This window comes from Papaver somniferum, chromosome 3 (genome assembly GCF_003573695.1).
Source record: "Papaver somniferum cultivar HN1 chromosome 3, ASM357369v1, whole genome shotgun sequence".
Classification (NCBI taxonomy): domain Eukaryota; kingdom Viridiplantae; phylum Streptophyta; class Magnoliopsida; order Ranunculales; family Papaveraceae; genus Papaver; species Papaver somniferum.
The window spans coordinates 24,074,268-24,095,381 of NC_039360.1; the positions used below are offsets into that span (position 1 = coordinate 24,074,268).

Sequence of the window (21,114 nt, forward strand, 5' to 3'; positions counted from 1 at the left end):
ATATCTCGTAAAATCTAATTAGTAAATGCACATTACTAATTCTTGTATTTCCCTACAAAATGAAATTAACAACCTTAATTAAAAGATTCTTAGCTTACTTATGTTTCGATCCTGGGATTTTCTTCCTTTAGATATTAAGGAATAACTTTGAACAATTAAAGAAATAAACATTCACAACACTTGTTCAAAATTCGGTTGACTAGGTACTAGGATCGGTACCCCACATATATATGCTATCTAACTTATATGTTTTGCACATGTCCATAGGATCGGTTCCCCTTTGCCTAAAAACGTGTTGCACATGTTCATAGGATCGGTTCCCCTTTTTGCTATAAATCTTGTTGCACCTCATACAAGGATCGGTTCCCCTTTGTGATGGACTGCACCGCTTACTAAGATCGGTTCCCCTTTCCCAAATTTGGTCAGACAAAACACAAACCTGATCATACCATCTCAGGTCATTACTTAAGATCGGTTTCACTAATAAAAGTCAAAGCAATACATAAGTCAGCCTTTACGAATAGTTCTACTAAGAATACAAACAAGTTGTGAGCAGTTATACTCAATCACACATATTGGTTGTTCAAAATATAAGCAATAAATAACAAAACCAATAACACCTGGAAATTTCCTTCTCGGTTCACAAACAAGTTTATGAACTTACTTCCTTAGAACACATGTAGAACATTGTTCCCTAGGATGAAATCCTCACCTCATACCCATACATAATCACAATAACATTCAAATGATTATGGCGATGTCTTATCTACAAAGTTTAATGGTTAAGCAATAAACCTCGTATTGTATTCCTTAATACCATGTCTATCTAGAGTTCATATATGCTTCACAGTTTGGTTTTCAATATGCATGACTTGAAAGATACGTTAGGGAATGAAACAATTCAAGTCAAATATCACTAACCTCAAGTGGAAGGATGATTGTTGTCATCGTATCTCCTTGCTTCTTCACATCTTCAAGTCTTCGCAATACTTGTAATGTCTCATATCCTAATAGTTTCTAGCTAACCTATACGAAGTTGACTCTAATACATAATCAAGCGACTCTTAACATGAGTTTTGATTCACTAAAATATGACAACCAAACTTGACATACCAACGCTTGGTGGGTTCAACCGAGCTATGCTATAACATTTGTACGACTCACTCAAATATCTTTGATCATATGATTTCATTTGTCAATTTTCCATATCATTGTTGAATTTTGTATGGATTGCATTACATAACAAACTTTGTATATTTGAATAATGCATGTGAAATTAGACAAATTTCACAGGTGAAACTAAACAAAATTTATATTTTCCTAGGTATTTCTTAGGTAGATTGTGTTGCAGAGCAAACTTCCTATATTTAACTTATGTATCGTACATGTGAAACTAAGACAGAATTTAACTAATATTTGTATTGCCTCGGTACATTCTGATTTTTGTTGTGCGTAATTATATTTTCTCCTAGATACATATACAAAAAAAGTTATTGATCGTTTCAAGGTAGACCTCCATATAAGAATAATTTTTTGTGGTCTTTAGAGTATTCTTATAGAGAGGTTCTACTATATTAAAAAATAGATGATTACCCGTATTACCCCTTTCCCCTTTGTTAACCTCGCTTTTGTTAGTTTCATGAAGTTAATTCGCCATTTACCTTTTCCTCAACAACTTCCCTCTTTAAACCAAATTTCAATTTTCTTAACTACCCACATTTAGCAATGGACATCGAGAAGCCAGAATCTCAGTCCCCATCGCACGAAGTTAAATCGCACTATGCTTTACTTAACAACTTAAATCTTGAAAATGAATATATATTATCTTCACTACCCATAGTTAATACACAAAAGTGTATCATCCTCTTCTCTTGTATATTCTTCGCATTTCTACAGAGAGTTTTAGTTACAGACGAGCGGAAGTATAAGCGTAAATCGCGTAACCATTTAAGGATCTTGTAAGCTGCTTATATCTCCTCCGGTAAGATAAGATGGTCGTGTTTTTTCTTGATTTCTTTAGAATTGTATTGTCTGATATTATTTTTTTTCTTGAATTACATTACTTGGTTCCAAATTTTAATTTTGGATTTCTATCCAATCTTGCTAATTTTCAACCCATCTGAAAAGGAGGTCTTAGTTATTTTAATCCAATCTTGTGCTTGTTACTTTCTATAATACAAGAGGTTGTGCTCTCGATCCAAGATTCTGATTTGTCAAAACAATTTTAATGTTATACTGTTGTAATGGCTGTTTTATAACAAATGTTTCGAGGACTTGAGAATGCCCCGAAGAGATTGGAGACATAATGAATATGTTCATCGAGTATTAGTGAAGTGAAGGTTTCGTTGTTGTTTTATCATTATAATATTATGAACTTCTAACACAGACAATTTCCATTTTAGTTTAGATTCCAGCTTTTAATTTTGGATTTCTATCCAGCTCTACTCGAATTCACCTTCAGTGACTTCAGGAGATGGCATGTATCAAATATTTCTCCCTCTCTTTATTTTGGATTGTGAGTATTTTTCATGTTTGATAACTGGTTCATAAGCTAAATTAGCTTAGTTTTTCTCATCCCTTTTCTAGATTTAACTATGAGATATGTAGTCAATTTATTTAAAATTGTGTTGCTTTATTGCGGATGGGAAATTTTAGATTTATGTCCAGCTCTACTTGAATTCATATTTAGTGACTTATGGATATGGGGAGTATCAAATATTTTTTTCTCTCTCATTTTATTTTAGTCTGCGAGTATTTTTCATGCTTGAACTCCAAGACAATACTTATGTTTATAAATTGGTTCGCAGTTCTGGCTGACCTAAAATTATGAATATTGATACTCTGCAACTTCAGAAGAGTACGGGTTGTTCACGAAATCATAATTATCTTGTTTCATCACGTGGTAGTTTGTCTCCAAATACTTTGCTACGACTTCCTGTGACATTATTGTGGGTGCATCCTTTTCGTTCCTATTATTTTTTTTTCTGTTTCTTTAATAACGCCTTGTTTTGCTTCAGTCGCCTGCTTCACTAATCGTCTGAGTTCTTGCTTTCTCTGGGCGCGGATTTCTAACTCTATCTGCATGTCTTGTAAAGTTAGCGGTGTCGATTGCGGGTTGTCAACCATTTGTCGCTTGTTCTTTTCTCCCCCCGGCTTCTGTTCTTCCCTCGTGTGGTATTTGAATGGTCGGGTTTGTAACTACACCTCTTGCATGTACTTCCTCCTCGCTGTCTTCGTGCACGTTTTCTATCGTTACTTCATTGAAATTGGTTGGTCGATGGGTCGGATGGTTTCCAACCTCACCTGCATTGGTACTTGCCGGGTGTGTCATGATGGACTAGAGACGAGCCTCTGAGTGTGGTCGCCAAATGTTGACAGGTAAAAACGATATAGGTCCTACACGTCCTAACCACAACAAATGACTATTCCTTTTCCTACAATGGTAAAAAAGAGAGTTTCCTTTTCATTGTACTATATTACTTTTTTTATAGACTCTTCTACATCATGCCACATGTCATTAGAGTTTCCTTATTTACTATTATTCCACTCCTCTTAGTTTCACGATCCCTTCCTTATCCCTTCTATTCCATGGACATGCCCTATTAGACTTGGGCCTTAGTTCTTTTTTTTTTTGTTTAATCATGTAATTTTATTACTCAATTTAATCAAAATTACAAAAAATAGCCAAAGCCTTTTTAAGCTAAAAGTTGTATTTACATAAGCAAAAGAGAAGCAAAAAATAAAACTCAAAGCATAGCGCATGTCTAAGAGAATTGAGCCTAAGAGATAAATTTGTAATACACATCTGTTTCACACTCCTTCAGTCCCCAGAAATACAGGTTTTGCATCATAAAAACATACAACACCTCTTCTCAGCAGCACACCTTTCTTTGTCATTTTGTTAGCAGAGAAGTTAGTCTCCCTGTAGGAATGTGTAAAGGTTATTGTTATAATGAATTTCTTGATATTAGACCATCTATTTTCCACTATCCAGGGTAACCACTTTTGAAGGTAAGCAAAAATGCCTTAGAGTCTAGACTGAAACACACTTCCATAAATTTCTTCCTTACAACCCACTCACCAGCTGCAATCAAACCCATCACCCTAGCCAAATAATTTGTGTCAATCCCTAATCCACCAGAATCTGCACCCACACAACCACCACTACTACATCTTGCAACAAATCCAAAACCAGCACTCCCAGGATTCCCTTTAGAAGCACCATCACAACAGATAAGGATTTGGTTTTGAACAGGCACCTTGAAGAAACACTGTTTGACCCTTGCAGTGCCAGTTTTAATCCCAGTAATGCTAAATAATATAATAATCTGCAGGTCATACATATTTCACCATTTTTTACCCCTCATTCTTACGCTATACTTTCTTGTGAAGATGATAATTCTTTGTTTAAACTTTTCAATATTTGTTTTCTCTCCTTCATAGATCACTCTGTTTCTTGTATGCCATAACTCAACCATTACATATAATGAACAATTATACGACACCACCTTTATAGTTGAACTCTTATTCTGTGTTAATCTTATCACTTCATCAAAACTTAATGGATTTAAAAACTGAAATATTCCACCCAGCCAATGCTAAATCCTTTCACAAAAGTCACAATACCGCAGGATATGCTCCATTGTGTCTTGATTATTACCACACAAATAGTATTTAGATACAGTATTAAATCTTTTTTCCTAAAAGCTTCCTCTGTAGCACAAGCACCCCTCAAGATTTTCCATAAGTTTGTAGATGTGTAAGGATGAACACAAGGATTCCATACCTTATTAGCCCAAGATACCACATGATGTTTCTTCTTTACCAGCTGAGAAGCTTTAGCAACAGTGAATTTCCCTGTCAAGTCAGATGCCCATATCCTTTTATCCTTCCCATCATCTAAGACTGGCACTTCATTTACTTCAAAGTAGTTGAACATTACTGTTGGAATCTTCCAAACACCATCTTTAAGCAAGTGCTCCACTTTTTGATCAATATTTTGAAGAAAAAAATCATCCTCACCATATCTTTCTATGAGGGCTTATTCTTTGATCCATTTATCCTTCCATACTGAAATATGTTTGCCATCACCAACTAACCATCTACTGCCTTCATTGACATATGATATTACCCATTTGATGCCAGGTAAAATAGATGACTGTCTACAGGATTTTATCCATTCTCCATTCTTATTCTTGTATTTATCTCTCATAAATTATGTCCATTTTACATATTCAGTTTCAATTTTCGACACCAACTTCATTAAAAGTGATTTATTCATAACCTCCAATCTTCTTAAACCAAGATCACCTTCAGAAATATGAGCATTAACCTCATCCCATTTGACAGTAACGAGTTTTTCACTGTAGAATCACCTGACCACAAGAAATTTCTGATAATCTTCTCACATTCCATGATTACAATTTTTGGCCATTTATAGACTGACATATTATAAATAGGGATGTTGCATAACACAAATATAACGAATGTTAGCCTTGCTGAGAATGCTAGTAGTTTCCCCATCCATCCAACCAACATTTTATGCATCATACCAAATACTTGTCATGTAACTCTGACAACTCCATTTGTAAAAAATCATCAACCCAAATTCTTTTTACATCTGACACTCCACCAACAAAGTACTTGCTTTTACTCTGATGTATCACCTGAACATATATCAGCAACATACACATCAAGTTTTCCAGAGATTTTTAGTGACCATTAAAAAAATATGAATATATCATCAGCAAACATCAAATGAGTAGGATGAAATCCTCCCATGTTAACCATTGTATTCATTTTACCCTCATGCACCAATTTAGATATATTTCTACTTAGCACTTCTTCAGCCAATACAAAGAGAATTGGTGATAATGGATCTCCCTGCCTAAGCCCTCTGCCAACAACAAACAAACCACAAGGACCACCATTAGCAAGTACAAAAATCATTCCAGATTCAAAAAAAATTCTTAACCAACCAATGCCTTTTTCAGTGAAGCCAAATCTTCTAAGTATTTAAAATAACAAATCCCAGCTTAATGAATTATAAGCTTGAATGATATCCAACTTAAGCCCCACATTTACCCCTTTTCTCTTTATGTTCATTTCATTCATCAATTCTGAAGCTAAAACAATTTTATCATGTATATTCCTTCCTTTGATAAATGTCCCTTGCTGAGTAGAAATCAATCTCTCAATCACAGTACGAATTCTTTTAGTAATGATTCTTGTTAGAATTTTGAAATTGAAATTTGTTTGACCAATAGGTCTAAAATGATCTGCACTCTTTGCATCCTGAATCTTAGGAAGTAGAAACAAAAAAATACAATTTAAACCCTTGGGATAAACCTGCATCTCCAACAATATTGTATAGGTTTCACCAATTCAGCACCCACTATATCCCAAACAAATCTATAAAAGCTGCCAGAAAATCCATCTGGATCTGGAGCATTATTAGCATCCATTCCAAATACATCTTCTTTTATTTCCAACTGAGAAAGAATAACATCTAAAAAAATATTATCCTCTTCATTTAAAACTTTTGGAATGGCCTCAAATAAATCCTCAGCAAATTCAACAGGTTTATCTTCAAACTTTTTTTTGTTTGTAATGATCCACTAATATACCTCACCAACTTGTACTGTAATAGCTTATCTTGTAGAAGAAATCACAACAGATTTAAATAAAGAAGCATGTCAGAATAACCAAATACTGCCTTTCAAAGTCTCACTAGAATTATGAATTAGTACTTGACTAATACCAGGTAGCTTCAAACTCTTAATTGAATTACCAGGTTCCACCACCCAAAGCAAAGATGGACTAAAACTATTAACTAAACTCCTTAATTTGTCTTTGGCTTGAACCCTTTTCAAACCTCCGACATTCCAGTATAGTCCTCTCATTGAGAATGGGAGTTTGAAGAGGGAAGATTTCCAACCTCTTTATTCATTTTAGCTAAATTACTTGCTTGTTTCCTAGTTGTTATAATAGAAACACTCTTATTAGGCTTACCCTTAACATTTTTACCAACAATTTTAGAGAGAGAATTATGCAGACCAGTTATAGAATTTAAAACAGCCTCAAGGCTTGGAATTTACTTGGAGATGCAATACACTTAGTACCAGCTTCAGCACATACCTTTCTATCTTTTGTCAAACACCCATTTTCAATTAAAGCTTGGAATTAGCTTTTGGGACTTTGTCCCTAATTCTCTATTTTCCTAATAGGTTTATCATCTCTATTAGGGATTCTCTAGCCCTACTAAGTAGGGGTGAGCATGAGCCGGTATGGACCGGTTTTCCTCATCCACATCCAATCTGTCGCATTACGGATTTCAAATTTGGCATCCGCATCCAATCTAGATCCAATGGATTTGCATTCAATGAATGCACGGATGGACGGATTGGATGCAGATAATCCAATGGATTTGTTTTAGTTAAAATTTATAGTAAAGAAAATAAAGCTAACACAAATAACTCCTTATAAAACCTACATATCCTATATATGTATACAAATATAAAAATGCCATGTACAAACCCCAAGCAAACATCTTAAAAATTCCTAAATGATCCATAGTATTTTCTAAAACTATATAAATGCTCTTAATTTAACGGATATGGATGTCCAACGGATTTTCATGGTTACATCCGGGCCCGATCCGTTATCCGTTGGATTTCAAAAATTACATCCGCATCCACCCATTAACGAACGGTCCGGTCATCCATCCGCAAAACAGCGGTTGGTCCCGGTTAAATCCGCGGATTACGGGCCAAATGCTCACTCCTACTACTGAGGGTAACTATTTTCATGTATCAGCACCCACAACAAACTCTTTATAGCTCACAGTAAAGCTAGTTGCTCTTTTTTTTTACTAAAACAAGGTGTACATATGGTTTATACAACAACAAAACTGCGTGGTCGTTTCTTATAGAGAAGAAACACATTTGTCATCCAGCACTTCCTGCAAAATCCCCTTGGTCTTCGCAAAACACTGCAGCATTTGATCTTCCAGATGTAAGAACACAAGGGTTTTGACAAACTACAAAGTCAAAACCCCCATATTGATTCATAAGAGACCAATCCGAGTCTTTGAATGGCTCCCATTATGGTCATAATGATTCGCAACTGGCCTCCAAGCATTCCCACTCTGATGCGGAATGTCGGAGGTTGATTCTCCCTGTGTATCACCAGTTCACTTTGCAAAGATTGAATCAGCCAGCTCCTGCACCGAAATATGACCTGCACCACCAAAAAAATTTCAATTAGCAAAAGCTATTTCTTCTTCAGTGAACCCCGTTTCAAGCAGCAAACCAACTGTCTGATCCATAGTCGGCCCAAACAAACACTCAGTAGTAGCTGCAGCATCCTCATTCTTTCCAGCTATTTTTGAGCTGCAACGATGAAATCCACAAGCTCATTCATAGGTGCATCTTCACCGAGCCTTTCTATAGCAGAATCAACTTCACTTACTGGGAATTTCATTGTTATTAAATAAGCTCTTTTATTCTCCTCAATCACTTCAGTTTGGGTTCCACTTAGTTGGTCATTTAGTCTTTTTGAGTTTTTTTAGATGTCAAAAGAAGGACTATTACTTCCCCGGTTGACAAACAAATCAACTAGCAGGCAAAACAATGCACCTAACTGTAGCAGTAAGAGACGAACAAAACCACATCTACATGTTAAATACACACATGAAATTAAGTTCGTTGGCCCCATACATTTGCAAAACGTGACACGACCAACTTGGTCGGTAGTCGTCAGTTCAGCAAAAAACATCTCCTCTGGAGCATCAGCAACATCAGTCTTCTTAGCCATGAAGTCGACATGGTGAAGAAAGCATGTCGCAAGAAGCACAGGTGTAATGTTACCAGGCTCCACCAGCTCATATTTTGCACCCTGCGAATTTGAGGCCAAGGCAACAGAACGAAAAACAAAGATTAAGGGAACCAAACAAAAAGGGCGATTGATTTCAAGAAAAGCAATAAAGATTCAGAAGAAAACTCACTGTGCTTTTATCGTTATAAAAACTAATGGCATCAGTTGCATATGGCCTTACATAATCCTGACATTCTTTAATTGTGCACTGACGAAACTTATAGGGTTTATCCATACGCCTGAAATAGCAAGGATTAAAACCAAAATCACTAAGAAATTTGAGCAAATCAAAAGCATTCAATTGAGTTTGCGATACCGAGATGTGTCAATAACCAGTTAACCATGTCTATGTTAAAGATCGTGATCAATTTCAGATCAACTAAATAGTCGTTGAAAAAATAAATAGATAGCGAATTTACGATTTTTCGGAGTTGGATGAAGAACTAGTCCTCAATCCCTTCGAACTACGCATACCCGCCGTCGTTTTACCCCCTCTCTCTCTTTCGCAGATCCGCCATTGTTTCACGCCTTTTTAATGTCACCATGGACTTGATCTTTAGGTCCAATATAGTATCATTTTTTTAGGCCTATCAGTGACTATATCACAGATGTGAAAAATACTAGGACCCCCTTATTATATGGGTTCAACATATAGAAGCCCCACAAAATGGATCTTTCACTATCAACTCCATACTTTCACTTTTTGATATTTCTAGGCCCATAACTTTTAATTATCGGGCTTACCAATAAAAATTTTAGATCTGGAATTTTTATATTACCTAAAGTACCCATTTATAAGCAAAAGTCACTGGAGATATTTTCATTTTCAATTTTTATTTCTCTTTCCCTCTCTCCGGAGAAAAACTTCTCTCTCTCTCTCTTTCATTCTCCCTAACCCTCTCGATCGAGCTCTCCAATGAAGAAACAACTCCTCCAAAATAGCAGAAATGAAGAAGCAAATAAGTCATCTTCATTTATCGGTCTCCAAGATCTGATAACACACTAAGATTTGGGGTTTACAAATGATTTCAGTTCATAAACCACATAAATTGAAGAAAGAGATTTGATAAAGACCGTAAAAGAAAGTAAAAAGGGCGATAAACTTGAAATTGAGGTAGTTATATGGTTTTTATTACATTTTTGTTTCATTCGATTTAGGCTTTCATTTTAATTCCGGTTGTTCTTCCATCAGATCTTGAATTCGCAATAATATATTGAAGATTTTTCAGATCTATATTATATCGATTATTCAAATCATAGTCGGAGCTTAGATCTATTTGTGTATCATCTTAATCTCTCTTTTGAGATGGAAATTTCGAGAAAATTTCAATTAATTTCTTTCTAGGGTTCTTGAGTGAGATTTAACTTATCTCTGAATCTGTAATTATTATTGAAAAGATAAGTTCATATTTGAACTCAGGATACTTTATTTTTTATTACCCCTTCAATCGATTTAATTTTGGTCAACTTTTGATTTTCTATCTAATTTAACCCTCTATATGTTCAAATGAAATTTGTTTAAGTTATGCGCAAGTTAAGAATACTAATTTGTTTTTATTTTAGCTTGACGTTATGCAGCCTTCTCACCATTCACTGTGATCAAGAAGAAGCTCGTTAAAAAGATGGGACAAAACAAACTCATCATTGACTGGACTGTATGAAAGATGATAACAATAGGTTTGTTTTTTCATTTCTCTTCCACTCACATTTTTAGTGGATGATGGTCAATTTTTAGTGGATGGTGTAGTACGTGAACTTTACTTTTTGGCTAGTGTGTCTGATGTGAATTAGCTTCTGTAGTATTTCTTGAACTTTGCTGTTGTGGGAATGAATTAGTTTATATTTTTGTAGTTATGGAGTTGATTAAGCATGCATAAGTAGTTGCACTGTTAGTGGTATGATTGACAGAAATTATATTTTGGATTTTAAGTTGATTAAGAAGTGATATGTAGTTAAGTTGTTAGCGATTTCACTGAATTAAATCAACTCAGTTGGGTTTCAGGAATCTGTTGTTATAAGATTTTGTTGGTGGTGTTATGTGTTGGATTGTTAGAGCTAATGAGAGTGGTATGTGGATTGCTAGATCATCATTTCCTTAGCATTTTAGTTGTTTACGTTTACGTTTCTATTTTTTACATATGAATTATAGGATAATTGGATGTGTAGCTGCTAGTTACACATTATAATTGGATGTATAGTTGTTATATTTTGGTGTGTATCCCATAATTAGTACACCAGTCATATACATGTATAATCCATCGTTACACTAGTCAGATGCAATATAATCTGCGGTGTTTGTTTGGTTTGAAACTTGAATGATGAGTTTCATTCATTATAATTTACTAATTATATGCATGTGTAACTCGTAGTTACACAACTCAGATGCATGTATAGCCCCAAGTTACACTATTCAGTTGCCTCGGTAACTCATAGTTACACATTAAGTTGGATGACACTGTAAAAGAACCCAATCAACTGTTGATATCAGAGAAAGATATCCCTCAGGAAACCTTGGAGAAAGGTAAATAGTAAACAATGTTCATTTCCAAATTTTTTTTGGCATTGGTTCATGTGTGTCTGTTGTATTGATTTATTGTATTTGTTATCAAATGTCAATTGCAGGGAATACAAAATCCTGAATATATTGGAGTTTGATAACAAAAGAAAGCTAATTGTGCAAGATGAGGATATGAAAATTCTTCTTTTGTGAAAAGGTGAAGGCAGGTATGATACAATTATATGTCCATCTCTCTGCTTAAACATCATATGCAGGCATCTTAAAAATTAATTGGTTAGAGGAATACCTAACTAATCATGATTGGATATTTTGATGTGTATAAATTTAAGGTACACTAGCCAAAGTGAAACTAGATTTAAGGTATGATGCATGTGTAATTGCCGAGTACTTTAGCCATATTTTTGGTGTGTATCCCTTAATTAGTACACCAGTCACATACATGTGTAATTCCTAGTTACACTAGTCAGATGCACGTGTAACTCATAATTACACAAATCAGATGCATGTGTAACTTCTAATTACACTTTTCATATGCATGTGTAACTCGTAATTACACATGCTAAAACGAAAAAACCTTGCAAGGAAAGATTACATGGGTACACAAGCTTTTTTTATGGATGTGTAACTGCTGATTAAATTTATGCATCTTCCTAGAAAGAGATTCATTGATTTTGGTAAATTCACTAGATCTCCAAACACAAATGTTGGTTAGGTAGTTATGATATTTGTTTCACTGTTCGATTTTTTATTAATTTGTTTTGTATCATATGTGTGTCAGCTGTTGTGAGGAAGGAGATTGGAGATGAGATTGATCGAGAGACAGGACGTGGCAATGGAATTTCTAGTTTTTCTATTCATCTTAGTATTTACTCTCCGAATGGTAAGATTATCTCGTGTAAAGTGGTGCCTTAAGTTTGAATACCTAAAATGATTACGAGTTTGTAGATGTTGCTTCTTTGGTCATCTGGCTCATCTCTTCTGTTGTTTTTTGAACCTTCGCAGTTGTGAATTTGACCCTGATGGATCTTCCTGGATTGACGAAAGTTGCCATTGGTAAGTTTCAGTTAAATTTTCTTTAAGTTTCAGTTAGTGGTGGTGTTTTTGTATGAAGCTGAGAGGTTTGGTATGGATGTTAGAGCTGTGTTAGACATTGTAAGTTGGATCTACTTTACATTCTGCTTGTCTTAGTGGTGGTGTTTTAGTATGGATGTGTAATTTTTAGTTACACAAGCTAAATAGATGTGTAAATTTCAGTTACACATGCTAATTCGATGTGTAACTTCTAGTTACACAAACTAAATAGATGTGTAATTTCTAGTTACACATGCTAATTAGATGTGTAACCTTTACTTACACATACTTTGCTTTAGGTAACTTAGGCTTGCAAGTTCATGATAAATGGCATATTCCATATGCAGGTGTAACTCCTAGTTACACAAGCCATATGCATGTGTATCTCCTAGTTACACATGTTATATGCATGTGTAACTCTCAGTTACACAATTCAGATGCATGTGTAACTACTAGTTACTCTAGTCAGATGCTTGTGAAACTGAATATACATTGTTGTATGTACTGTTCATTTTGATCTTATAAATACTGATTGCTTGTTGTTATATTTCAGGTTTCAGATAACTTCATAAAAGCTAATTGCTTAAACGTGGTAATGATCTCGCTGGAACTGGAGTTGACGCTGAATACACAAGTCAGATACATGTGTAACTCTCAATTACACTAGATAGACACATATGTAACTCTCAATTACACTAGACAGATGTGTGTAAATTCTAGTTACACATGCTAAAAAATTGTTGTAAATGAATATTAAAGTAATACATGTATTTTTTTTTTGTGTTTTCTTTTTGATGTCTATTTTCTGCGTATATATACAAGTGTAACTTTGCATTACACATATGATAAGGATGTGTAACTTCTGGTTACACATGCCATATGCATGTGTAACTTCTGTTTACACCTTCGCACTGTATTTTAATAATTTCGGGCCTAGATTTAATAATTTTGGGCCTAGATTTAAATTTTATTTAATTATGGGCTTGACAATATGCATAAGGGTATCAAGGTCTTTTAAAAACTCGGGGCCTAGATTTAAATTTTTTTTAATTAAGGGCCTCATATTATGGGTTATCCATGGGTTGGGCCTGAGCCTAATTTCCCCATCACAGATTCACACATGTTTCTAATCATCCGGTAGAAGTTCACAAGCCCATTATCCAATTATTTTTTATTAAATTGCCCCCTTATAATTTATTTTTCTGGCTAAATAGGGGCCTAGTGTGATTAATTTGGGCCTATGAATTACTTCAACTAACCTAAAGAGTAGGATATGGGGTGTCTAAATGATGGTAAAAATACTAAGGGAAAAATATCGTTTGGTCCTTTTTTAGGTGGGCCCATATCAGTTTAGTCCTTTGGGAAAACACCTTTACTGTTTGGTCCATAATTATTCAAAAATATGAACTGGACAAAAGTACCCTTCCTCCGTGTTAATTTTTACTTATTTTTTGTAGCAATTCATTCGTCAAAATGAACTCTTGTTAATTTCTACTTACTTTTTCAGAAATCACATATATAAACCAGAGTTCATTCCAGAAATGATCTCCATATAAAAACCTAAAAAAAACAAAGTTCATTCCAGAAATGAACTCCATATAAAAACCTAAAAAAACCAGAATTCATTCCAGAAATGAACTCCATATAAAACCTAAAAAACCAGAGTTCATTCCAGAAATGAACTCCATATAAAAACCTAAAAAAACAGAGTTCATTCCAGAAATGAACTCCATATAAAACCTAAAAAAACCAGAGTTCATTCCAGAAATGAACTCCATTTAAAACCTAAAAAAACAGAGTTCATTCCAGAAATGAACTCCATATAAAAACCTAAAAAAACAGAGTTCATTCCAGAAATGAACTCCATATAAAACCTAAAAAACCCAGTGTTCATTCCAGAAATGAACTCCATATAAAAACCTAAAAAAAACAGAGTTCATTCCAGAAATGAACTCCATATAAAAACCTAAAAAAATAGAGTTAATTCCAGAAATGAACTCCATATAAAAACCTAAAAAAAACAAAGTTCATTTATGGAATGAACTGCAGCATCATCATCTTCGTCGTCTTCAACAGCAACATCAAACATCATCGTCTTCAAAATAGCACCAGCAACATCATATTCATCATGTTTATCGTCTTCAACACGATCAACAAACATAAAAAATCTAGATCTTCGTCTTCAGAATCTTCATAATAAAAATCAAGATCTTTGTCTTCAACATCTTCATAAAAAAACAATATCTTCAACATCTTCATCGTCGTCTTCAACATCTTTAACAGATGTAGATGAATCTTCAACAGCAGGGCAGATTTCGTCGTACATCGTCTTTATCATCTATAAATGCAGCAGCAACAAATAACTTGATTTCATCTTCATCATCGTAAACCTAAGTTCATCTTCAACATCACCAACATGAGCAGCAACGTATTCAACAGTAGCAGGAAGAAAAAGAAGAAAAAATAATGGAGACGTCATTATTACCAAGAAAAAAAAAAGAAGAAAAAAAAAATAAAGAGACTAGATCTGAAATTAAATATGAGAGAGAAAGTAAATTTGAAAAAAGATTTTTTTTCTTTACTGATTTTTGTATATATGTGGCCCCAAAAGGGTATTTCTGCCACTGCCTAGTGACAATTACATCATCCATGACATCACCCCAGGACCAAATCATTATTTCTAGGACCAAACCATAATTTATATTTCCAAATAGGACCAAACAGATAGTTGATTGGGTCAAATGGACTAGACTCTCTCTAATATATTATTTCTAGGACCATATGGTATTTCCTACAAATAGTAAATTAACCTTGAAAGAAACTTTAATTATTCTAATACAAATACAAAATCATAATTACTTAATTAACAAATACAAAAATCATTAATCAAAACTCAATATTTTTTCAATTTCCATCAAAATCAAAGAAAAACCTAATCAATCACAAACAACAATTGAAATCTAATTTCTTATTGGGTTTTGAAAAAAAACCCAAAAACAAACAATTCAAGTGATTGAGTTAAATCCCTTTAATCCATTCCTTCTAAGAGGTACTCGACGTAGATTCCCTTCTTTTCATCGAATTCGAAATATATAGCATTATCAACAAAGTCTTCCAGCAGATCCCAAGAGCAAGAAGAAGAAGCCATTAATAATAGGAAACCTAGAGTGAGGTAACTCAACTCAATAGGAAAAGTATATAAATGATTTCGGAAAGACTTAGAGTTTACAAGATAGGTCCGTGAGAGAACACAGAAACTCGTACATGTACACGTATGACCTAGAGAGGGACCACAAAACCCTAACGAAAACAATTCGCAAAGAGAGATTGCACAGCACCTTGTTGTTTTAGTGAATAAATTCACGCATTTGAGCTCTTATAAACTTTTTTATGAAAGTTTAGAGCATACACTTGTCACAAAAAAAAAAACTGTAGGACCAAAGAAAAATACTTATGTAAAAGTGTTGCTAATCCATCTAAGAACGATAAGAAAATAGCTAGATTATCAGAGACACTTTTCCAATAAGTATACCTAATCAATTCTCACTCAACCAGGATTTCTGTAAGAGAGATTTCAACCTTGTGATTAATTAACACAAGTATGAGCCTTTAGCTCATTAAATGACCATTGTATTCAGTTATCCTTCTTTCTCCGAGACTTTGGAGGAAAACGGTTATGATGTGAAATGTTATCATAAAATTTACTATTATCAAAATATGACTCATAGTATTGATTCTTACCTGAAGAATTTTGGCTAGAGGGAGTTATTGTCAAAGAGGTACTCTACAATGATTTACCTCTAAATCTTTGAAATTCACTCATCAAATTTTCTGAAAATCCACCCAGAATCGGTTTATATGTGCACCATATTAGTCCGATTGTGGTTGATGTTACAAGCAATCGTTTTTTATTGTGCACTTACATAACCCGATTCTGGGTGAACATCAAACAAAAGCGGTTTACATTAATGCACACATCAACCAATTCCAGGTTCAAGTTCGGATTTGTAGAGAAATCAAGAATCAGATTATTATTGCATCTATATAATCTGATTGTGAATGTTAACGTCTGTTTTTTGAAACTGAAATTATAGTCGTTGGTACTTTGTGTATATAAAGAGGATAACTTATTCTCTGTCCACTACTTAGAAGATGTCAAGTCCGTCATCATCAACTACCAATTCAATCGAAATCATACTTAGAAGATGCAAGCGAACAACCAAATCAATTGCGGCAATGGAAGAAGAGATACGCAAAAGAAGCGAACAAACAACTACAAACGCAACTTCGTATTCATCACCTAACAAATATATTAATCTAATGGATGAAGTGTTAATCAAACAAATAACTACAAAAGAAACCATATCATCATCATCGGTTGCGACAACATATGAAGAGAAACTCAAGGCAAAGAAACGAGGTCAAGAGAAATTCCAACTAAGGGAAAGAATGAAAGATGTTGAGGAATAGACTGAATGGGTTACAAATTATTACATAGTCAAGGATCTTCTCAAAGAACATCAACATGAGAGTATATTTTGGCTTCAAGTTGGTTGGGGTCCTTTTTTTAAACAAACGAGCAAGAAAAGTTTAGCGTCTTCATATGTGGGTCCTTTCGTTCAACATGAGAGCATATTTGTCGTCTTCATACTCATGTTGAGAAAAGTTTATTTTATGACTCAATAACGGTTTTTTTCTGGTACTCATTGCAACCTTAAACTCTTTCATGTCTTCCTTCCTATCCATGTTGGTAGGTGGTCTACCCGTCGGCAGTAACACCATTGGTTCTCCGACCGGTACCATATGGGGGTTAGCTGCTAGTTTTAAGTCGTACATCAAAAAATTTCGTGCCAAGCCATCCTTTTTTGCGAATTTCTCGATGATTTCTCTTCCAATATCCATGTCCACAAAGGATTCGAGTGGTTCTTCATTTCGGGGTGGTTTGAAAGTTATTTGCTTCCAAAACGGATCAATGACTTCAAAAGGAATTCCTTGTTGGTACTTCGCAATCATGTGACAACACGGAAATCCCAAGGCCGTCATCGTCATACATGAACATACAATTCTTCTTCTCCCCATATTTTTTTCCACATAATATTTGTAATCCTTCATCATAGAAATGATTGCCCAGTAAGACATCCTATAGTTTAAACGTCTAATCAACCAATGGTGATCCTTGTAGCTTGTGATGATTTTCATCCTACTCTCTTCCATTTGCGCGGTTATCTTGACGATATCAGACTTGGTGTACTCATGGATGGCTTGTTGTACCATAATCATGCTGTTTTGGCTCCCTCGGAGAAAGATTTTCAAACGTCCATGAGATCCTTCCACGATACTTGTCGCCTCATTCTTGTAATGCATGTGTTGGTAGGTGTAAGCATAGACAAATTTTTCCTTGTACGGATCCAACAATTCCTTCAAGAAATAAGCCACACATTTCTCGTAATCCTTCTTCCATAGCCCAATAAAACTCTCCAAATAGGACTCATACATGGACATTGAGTGTAGCATTAAATCCCAATGATGTTGAAAAGCCTTCCATAGTAACCCATTTGCTTCATACCCCGATTTTCTTTTCTTCTTATCCTCTTCTCGTTGTTCCGGAGTTACTTTTTGAATACGCTCATCTTAGGCCTTTTCACGAGCGATACCTTTTTCTGGCTTTGGCTTTTGGATATGACCCCTACAATTACTGTTAATATTGCATTGTATGCACCATGTGCAAAGAAAATGTTTAGCGTCCGGAAAAACCACTCATATGGCATTCATTAGTGCTTGGTCCTTATCCGCTACTATGATCCTTGGAGTTTGATCGCCACAATATATCTCCTTAAAGGCCTCTAGCATCCAATTAAAACTTGCATCATTCTCCCGATCCATAAACCCCCATGCTACCTTGAAAGTTTGCTTGTCGGAAGTATGAAAAGCTATGTTTAACAACGACATGTTGTACTTGTTGGTCTTATAGGTACAATTTATTAAAAAAATTGGATAGAAATATTGGGCCAACTCGATCATCTCCGGATGTGCCAAGAAAATACGAGTCACTTTTCCTTCCAATACCTGCTTCTTCATTGTGTATCCGTGTTGGTCGGCTAACCATTGAGATTGTTCCATAACCTCCCTACCATCCCATTCCCTCTTCCTAAAGGCTGCTCTTGCCGTGTAAATTTTCCTCAAAGTGGACAAGTTGTCCTTATCATCCTCCTTAATCTTCCTAGTGCCTGTTCTTACACGCTTTCATCGACCTTACCGTTTCCAATTGATGTGGTTTCAACCCACAAATGGCCGCATGTCCAATAAGAGATTTCGGATCATCATGATTATGCCAACCATTCATCACTTTATCGAGCTTTTATACCTTACCATTGGGTCCACTGGGTCTATTAACTATAATCTTAAACGGGCAACCATACTTCTTTGATTTAGTAATGTATTCCCTTGTCGTCTTCTTCACGTATGGTCTGTCCTTTGCCGGTGACTTTCTTTCTTTCCACCTCTCTCACAAACAAGTTCTAGACGATCTTTTTTTGAACGACGACCTAAAACTAATGCGCATTTGATCTCTATTCCCTTGTATATAAATCATTCCTTTGCATCGTTTATTTCTTTTCATTCCAAATCGGTGAAATAGTGGGCAGAGGTATCAGCACGCAACAGAGATACAACTTTGGGATGATTTTCGTCGAACGCCGCAACAATCTACAACATATATCGAAAGGTGTAGAATTTAGAATCGGTTTATGTGTCACAGTCGAGACAACCGATTGATAGGAATCGGATTAAATTAGAAATTGTAAATTCCGATTAAGGACTTGATGATTTCAGAGAAAAATTTCCATATTTCACAGGTTCACATTGCATAACATTTAACCGATTTTCGCCATCTATATTCCTGTATCATTTCGTCTCCACAATCGGATTACATATATACATAAATGAACCGATTGTGAACTTAGTGTATTTTACGTGAACATCCAAGTGAAGGAATCGGCATATGTACATCACCAACATAAACCGATTTTGGTCACGTACCCATCGCGCCAAAAATTTACTACAATCGGATTATATGGTGATGAATAACAACCGATCATGATACCCAATTTGGGGATTTTACTCAGAATCTGTTTATGTGGTGGTATCGAATAAACCAATTCTGGGAATTTATTTTGAAATTTTTTTCCTTTGTGGACGATCTAGACATGCAAATAGACGTTTGTGAATCATTACAACTCATACTTGTCTATTTGAAGCATTATCACATTCTTCTTCCCGGAGAAATTGTTCTTGTGCTTGAATAATATCCTCAAGCATTATTTCATTGACATTATCTTCTTCATTAAACAAATTATCAAATTTGGTAGGATCGAAATCATGATTATCTGATGCACCCACTTCTTTATCACTACTAGAGTCTTCATCGTCACAATAAAGTTTCATTTTTCCTAAGAAAAGCACAAACCCTAGTTTTTTATTTTTTTCCCTCTACTTCTTCTTTACCTCCAAACCTTAAAAGAGGAAATGAATTTCTACTCTAATCCTAACACTATAATAAAACTCAAACACTAATTAATTTAACTAATACTAACTTAATTAATCATCACTAATGAATAAGGGCGTATTAGCCATTAACATGAATAGGAGGATAAGGGGTTTCTAGAGATTACTTCTTAATGACCCTTTTTGTGTTTTAGTCGTAGGCCCAAATTAATCATAGTATGCCCAAATTTATCCAGGTTATTTTTGGAGTATTATTTAAGAATACAGTACAACAGATTTACAAGCCCTTTTTTTTTTTTGAAAATATTAGAATAACACTTGATTTTAAAACTTTTTGCTGAAGCTGGAATGACATATGTTAAAGATTCTTTATTCGAGCTTCTTTAGCTATGTGGTTCACATCTGAGTTATGATTTCTATCTATATACTTAACCTGAGCTTGTGGTAGTTTTTCAGAACCAAAAGGTTTCATGTGCGATATTTTTGCATTCCAAGGAAAATCTTTGCTTGTCATGTTAATTTTCGTATTTGCCAGTGTTTAGCAGTCTGTTATTATGGATACGCTTGACAATATGTTTTTTCCTAACCGTATAGAAGCCTTTTAAAAAATTGATTTTGCATGAAATGCCGAAAAAACCAACACCCCCCTGAGATGTGTGCATGAAGGTCTTATTATCCATAGGATAAAAGCATATCCCATGGAGGAGTCTTCTTTCTTAAGTGCAGCATCAATAATTTATATTATCCAATCCGAACTTAAGTCTGACCATTTAGGCTTGGGTATATTTCTTCTCTGGGCCATAATTGTCTTTTGTACCTTTTCTTGAGTAGTATGTTGCATGAATTTCTTGATTTTGTCTATAAGGTTGTTTGGATTTGGATTGGTTTTTTCAAACACTACGGAGCATCTATGCTTCCAAATGAACCAAGAAATGGCTGCAATTTTATACGATATTTGCATGAAGTTCGGTTCCATGATCCATTCTTTAACCAAAATTTTTATTAAATACATACAAATTCTTGTATTAACGACTTTTTCTAGAGATAAATCAAACCAGATAACTCTTGAACATGGGCAAAAGCCCAGGATTAGACGATGTTCCGTTTCTTGCTCATGTGAGTTGCACATGGGGCATTCCGTATTTATT

General features: G+C 34.8%; 2 protein-coding genes and 1 long non-coding RNA gene across 4 annotated transcripts; 1 reads left to right on the top strand and 2 right to left on the bottom strand.

Moving 5' to 3' along the window:
* Nucleotides 1-3,986: 3,986 nt before the first annotated feature.
* Nucleotides 3,987-6,902, bottom strand: LOC113359168. The gene is made up of 7 exons (XM_026602844.1): nt 6,750-6,902; nt 6,381-6,617; nt 6,026-6,294; nt 5,788-5,896; nt 5,553-5,666; nt 4,787-4,951; nt 3,987-4,328 (listed from the first exon to the last, which is right to left on the bottom strand). Exons 1-7 carry the CDS (start codon nt 6,900-6,902, stop codon nt 3,987-3,989), a joined length of 1,389 nt encoding a protein of 462 aa, XP_026458629.1.
* An 867-nt stretch (nt 6,903-7,769) lies between these two features.
* Nucleotides 7,770-9,300, bottom strand: LOC113361025. The gene is made up of 4 exons (XM_026604412.1): nt 9,294-9,300; nt 9,005-9,113; nt 8,718-8,895; nt 7,770-8,238 (listed from the first exon to the last, which is right to left on the bottom strand). The coding sequence occupies exons 2-4, from the start codon at nt 9,107-9,109 to the stop codon at nt 8,192-8,194; spliced, it is 330 nt and encodes a 109-aa protein (XP_026460197.1). The 5' UTR covers nt 9,110-9,113; nt 9,294-9,300; the 3' UTR covers nt 7,770-8,191.
* Nucleotides 9,301-10,526: 1,226 nt separating this feature from the next.
* On the top strand, nt 10,527-12,200 carry LOC113361026. Of its 2 annotated transcripts, XR_003364917.1 has the most exons (4): nt 10,527-10,551; nt 11,244-11,395; nt 11,497-11,598; nt 12,171-12,200. It is a non-coding gene; the product is annotated as an uncharacterized LOC113361026 (long non-coding RNA). The 2 variants fall into 2 exon arrangements; XR_003364916.1 differs by lacking the exon at nt 10,527-10,551 and having other exon boundaries at nt 11,162-11,395.
* Nucleotides 12,201-21,114: the final 8,914 nt, after the last annotated feature.